This window comes from Ylistrum balloti, unplaced genomic scaffold (genome assembly GCF_031769215.1).
Source record: "Ylistrum balloti isolate Yb309-2 unplaced genomic scaffold, AGI_CSIRO_Ybal_v1 Utg369988, whole genome shotgun sequence".
NCBI lineage: Eukaryota > Metazoa > Mollusca > Bivalvia > Pectinida > Pectinidae > Ylistrum > Ylistrum balloti.
The window spans coordinates 190,911-195,187 of NW_026782072.1; the positions used below are offsets into that span (position 1 = coordinate 190,911).

At 38.4% G+C, this 4,277-nt stretch overlaps 1 protein-coding gene across 1 annotated transcript; it reads right to left on the minus strand.

Annotated features, from left to right (window-relative positions):
• Positions 1-259: 259 nt before the first annotated feature.
• Positions 260-3,988, minus strand: LOC132547886 (uncharacterized). Its single transcript, XM_060211691.1, has 7 exons — positions 3,957-3,988; positions 3,312-3,549; positions 2,839-3,189; positions 2,534-2,636; positions 2,261-2,391; positions 1,717-1,809; positions 260-364 (listed from the first exon to the last, which is right to left on the minus strand). The coding sequence occupies exons 1-7, from the start codon at positions 3,986-3,988 to the stop codon at positions 260-262; spliced, it is 1,053 nt and encodes a 350-aa protein (XP_060067674.1).
• Positions 3,989-4,277: the final 289 nt, after the last annotated feature.

Sequence of the window (4,277 nt, forward strand, 5' to 3'; positions counted from 1 at the left end):
AGGGGAGAGAACTCAATCAAAATGTTTGTTTCCTCTCGTTTGTACATATGCAGTATTGTCTAGCAATCTAAAAAATGCTCCATGAAACATGCACGTCGAGTCTGTTTTTCAATTTCGCTGAGTTCTGGTATTACTGCCACAGTAACACATAAACAGTGTTATAAAACCTATTAAATGTGGGATTTTGACCGTCTTACATGCTGCGGCAGTACCTTGGTCAAGTCTTGAATAAGACGAAGATTTCTGGATTTATTCCTCTTCATGTATGGAACTCTGGACGAAGTAACACACACCCTATAGCACAGGACGTTGACAGGATCTTGAGTAGCAATCTTTTCCTTTCATCATCCCTGGTGATATAAAACTGAACATTTAGAGAGCGGCGTTTCTAACTTAAGACTGTCTTTGTGAAATAACTGTATTTTTTATGAATTGCGTCTAATCGACTTTAACTTCACGCAGTGCATATATCGGATACTGTTCGTTAAAGCAGTTGCCCAAGACTAGCTATATAACTTCAGATCTGATGTTACAATATTTGTATACCATATATAGTACGGCTAGACGGGCACCATTTTGTACGATTTACTATTCCTATCTCAGATTTTCCCCTTGTTTATTCCGTATTCACCTTACCAATGTCAAAAAGGACAATAACGCTGCCACCTTTAGGTGAAAACGTCGACACATCATCTTTTCGTTAGAAACTTTATGACAGGATGGAAACAAACTCGGGAACGGACGTCGGGCGGAGGTATCATGTTGATAACATGGACACTCTTTCGAAATGGTGACATGAAATGTCATATATATGGAATGCTGTATTGGTTTGTTTTAGTAAGACGAAACTGACCTGTCACGGTGTCATTTATACGAGATATCCATGTCTAGCGAGTCCAATTAATTTCGCATGCCCTTCAGTTCCGTATTAAGGTACTGAGTTCGTATTACAGAGATATCGCGGCTATTTTATCTGTATGGAGGAGTCAATTCAAGATTTTGAGGGACCAATGGCCCCTTGACCCCCTCACGAATAAACCTGAATTCCCCAAATGAATACTGACTCGCCTGTTATCCATGTACAGAATGGTGATGGTTAAGTTAACAATTATTGAACGCAATGGACAGTAAATTAGACAAACACTTTCCTTGTTGAAACTTACACCTGTATAGATTTGTCCTCAAACAATTTTGATCTCGAACCTGGAAAAGGAATGACACAACAATTAATGTGATACTAACCAAAATACAGTTCCGATTCTCTACAGCAAGTTCCATATAATACATGTCTCCTACCACAACATATCGTCTAGTTGTGATACAATACATGTTCCCTAACACAATGAGCTGTCTAGTCATGATACAATACATGTTCCCTAACACAATGAGCTGTCTTAGTCATGATACAATACATGTTCCCTAACACAATGAGCTGTCTAGTCATGATACAATACATGTTCCCTAACACAATGAGCTGTCTAGTCATGATACAATACATGTTCCCTACACAACACATTGCCTTATTAATGATTTCTATCCGATTAAATCCTTTAATTATAGTTTTAAGCTTGAACCAGTTCATTGAATAATGTTTAATTTGATTTGCTACGAGAAGATTTGTTTTCCAGCTTACTGCTATGCTTAAGTTATCGTATTTCGCATTCCGTACTGACCATTAGATAAACGTATGTGATTAGAAACTAGGGGGGTGGATACGAGACTATTCGACATTTCTTCGCCGCTGGAGAAGCGAGTCAGCTTTCGGACAGGAGATCCTAGTGATGTGTCCCTTTCAACAGATGTTAAAGTCTGAAAAAATAAAAGTATTTATAGAAATCCCCACAATATATTCCATATATGTATTATATTGTCTCGCATGAATCTGTTACAAAGTGGCATAAAGTGACGTTTCCAGACTGGTGTTGACTGCCGAGTTGCTTATTTATTTCACGTGACCTTATCTGACTGCCGAGATGCCGATACATCTCACATAACCATATCTGACTACCATGTTAGATATGCATCTCACGTGACCTTATCTAACTACCATGTTGGCTATATGTCTCACGCGAGTCTGTTATAAAGAGACATTGAATGACCTTACCTGACTGGAGCCGATTACCGTTCTGACTATACGCGTGTATCTCACGTGACCCTGTGACGAAGTAACACTGAATGACTTTACCTGACCGGTGCTGACTGCCGTGTTGACTTTTTATTTCACTTAAATCTGTGACAAAATGACATTGAGCGACCTTACCTGACTGGCACTGGTGCTGACTGCCGTATTGACTATGTATCTCACATGAGTCTGCTGCTCTGTCATCAAGGAGTGGATAAAACTTCCCATTTCGCTGAGTTTATTTTCTATCTGACCACGGAAAAACTTATCTACAACAAAGTTTAATTCAGTTCACTTGTAACATATATTAAAGGAAATTTCCGTAAGGTTAAAAACGCGAGTGTTTTGTATACAGTTTGCAAATTATAGTCGTATACACATTTCCTGTTGAAAACAAAACGAATCACTCACCAAAATGATATATGAGGTCATCAATTTTGTTGTTTCCATGCAGGCAAATGTCTGCTTCGGCATCTGACCAGTCGATAGGAAAATAGTTCCAAGAGCTGTCGGCCTGTTTGTAAAGTGTAACTGAGTGGAATATACTCTAAATGTTTTTAACGTCATACGTCATGGTAAAAAACAATCGAAAACAATTTTATAATATAAAAAAAAACATCTTTAAGAAGGAGTTTACGCCAATTTTGAAAATGACAGTGATATTTTGCTGTTATATGAAGGTGGCATTTGATACCGTGGTAACAGTAGTAAAGTACCTCTTGTTCCGTTGGACTCGTTTCCAGTTGACAACTACTACTGGTACTGTGACTGGAAAATCCCGTATCTCGCTCACTTTCGGACTCCATGGAAAACTGGCCGACCTCTGGCACAAAATTGTCCATTCTGGCCTCAAAACTTGCTTGAGAACAGCTAGTTTGGATCAGATTCTCTGCCTGTTCAGACTCTATTTCGGTCATATTTAGTTTACTGGTCCCTTTCTGTTGATTGAGATTGTGTCTCTGAAGACAACTTACTTCTGTATCAAAACCTGGAACTTGGTTTCCATGTGACAATTGTGCCTGATCAGTAATACAGTTGTCTGTATGGATATCCGTGGATGGATGAAGCTATCGAGTAACATATGAAAAGGTTAATGGTTACACAGTATTACATCTAATATACCTTTTATTGACATTTAAATGTAGAGTACGTCAGTGAATTTGTAAAATGAGATAAAAGATTAGCTTACCATTGAGGACAACTCAAAAACTATGTTTCCTGTTTTTGTGGCATGATAATTTTGTACGTTATTGGATCCAGATGTGCAACTATCCAAAGACTGGCGACCTCTGCGTCTAACATGTGGTCTGGGGTGAACGTCAGGCGAAATATCAGATGGGACGAAAACGCGCCCATCCGGAAGAAGTGCTTCTGAACCTAAGCTTGCTTCCGAGCCAGTTTCATCTGATGTCATGTCTTGAAAGATACTGTAAGAGCAGAACTCTTTTTACCTTTACACTGAACAACCAGCCTAACAAGTTAGCTGTACTACTAATCAAGAACACCGTAAGTACCGAAAGAAGTAGACTACACGTGAAATAACTAAATATGTACGTAAAAAAACCAAGCATTCCAACAATTTTGAATTAGATAGGTCTACATTGAAAACATCATTGACCTTTTCTGTTTTCCGTTCAAGAATAGACTTGACAAGACACGGAAAAATCAAGAGCTGCTCTACAACTATAGAACAATACTAGAAAAAGAGTTATCGGGAAGCTACAGACCTACCAGTCCATGGGCATGGTCATGGAAGCAAATGTCGAGTCTGGTGAAGAGTACTGTACTAGAATTTAATTATAAGTAAGTTATGAAATTGAAAGAGTTTCTTTACCTTTTAGTTTCTTTGTCATTTGCAATGGGCATTTCTCTAAAAAAGATATGAACGTTTCAACACAGTAGTAAAACGTATCAGTTGATACGATACTTGGCGGCTGAAAACTTCTAATATTCTACGACCTGACGTCAATACGCTGCTTTCAAATACATATCCGAACACACATTCAATGCAATCACACAAAAGACGTAGATGGGAAGTTATCGTACACGCAAGCGCGGGAAAATGTAAACAGACGATTTCCTGTTCATGGATACTCTCGGCAGAAACAAGCATCAGCATATATGATACTTATCCGTATTAACTTTATTAATGACG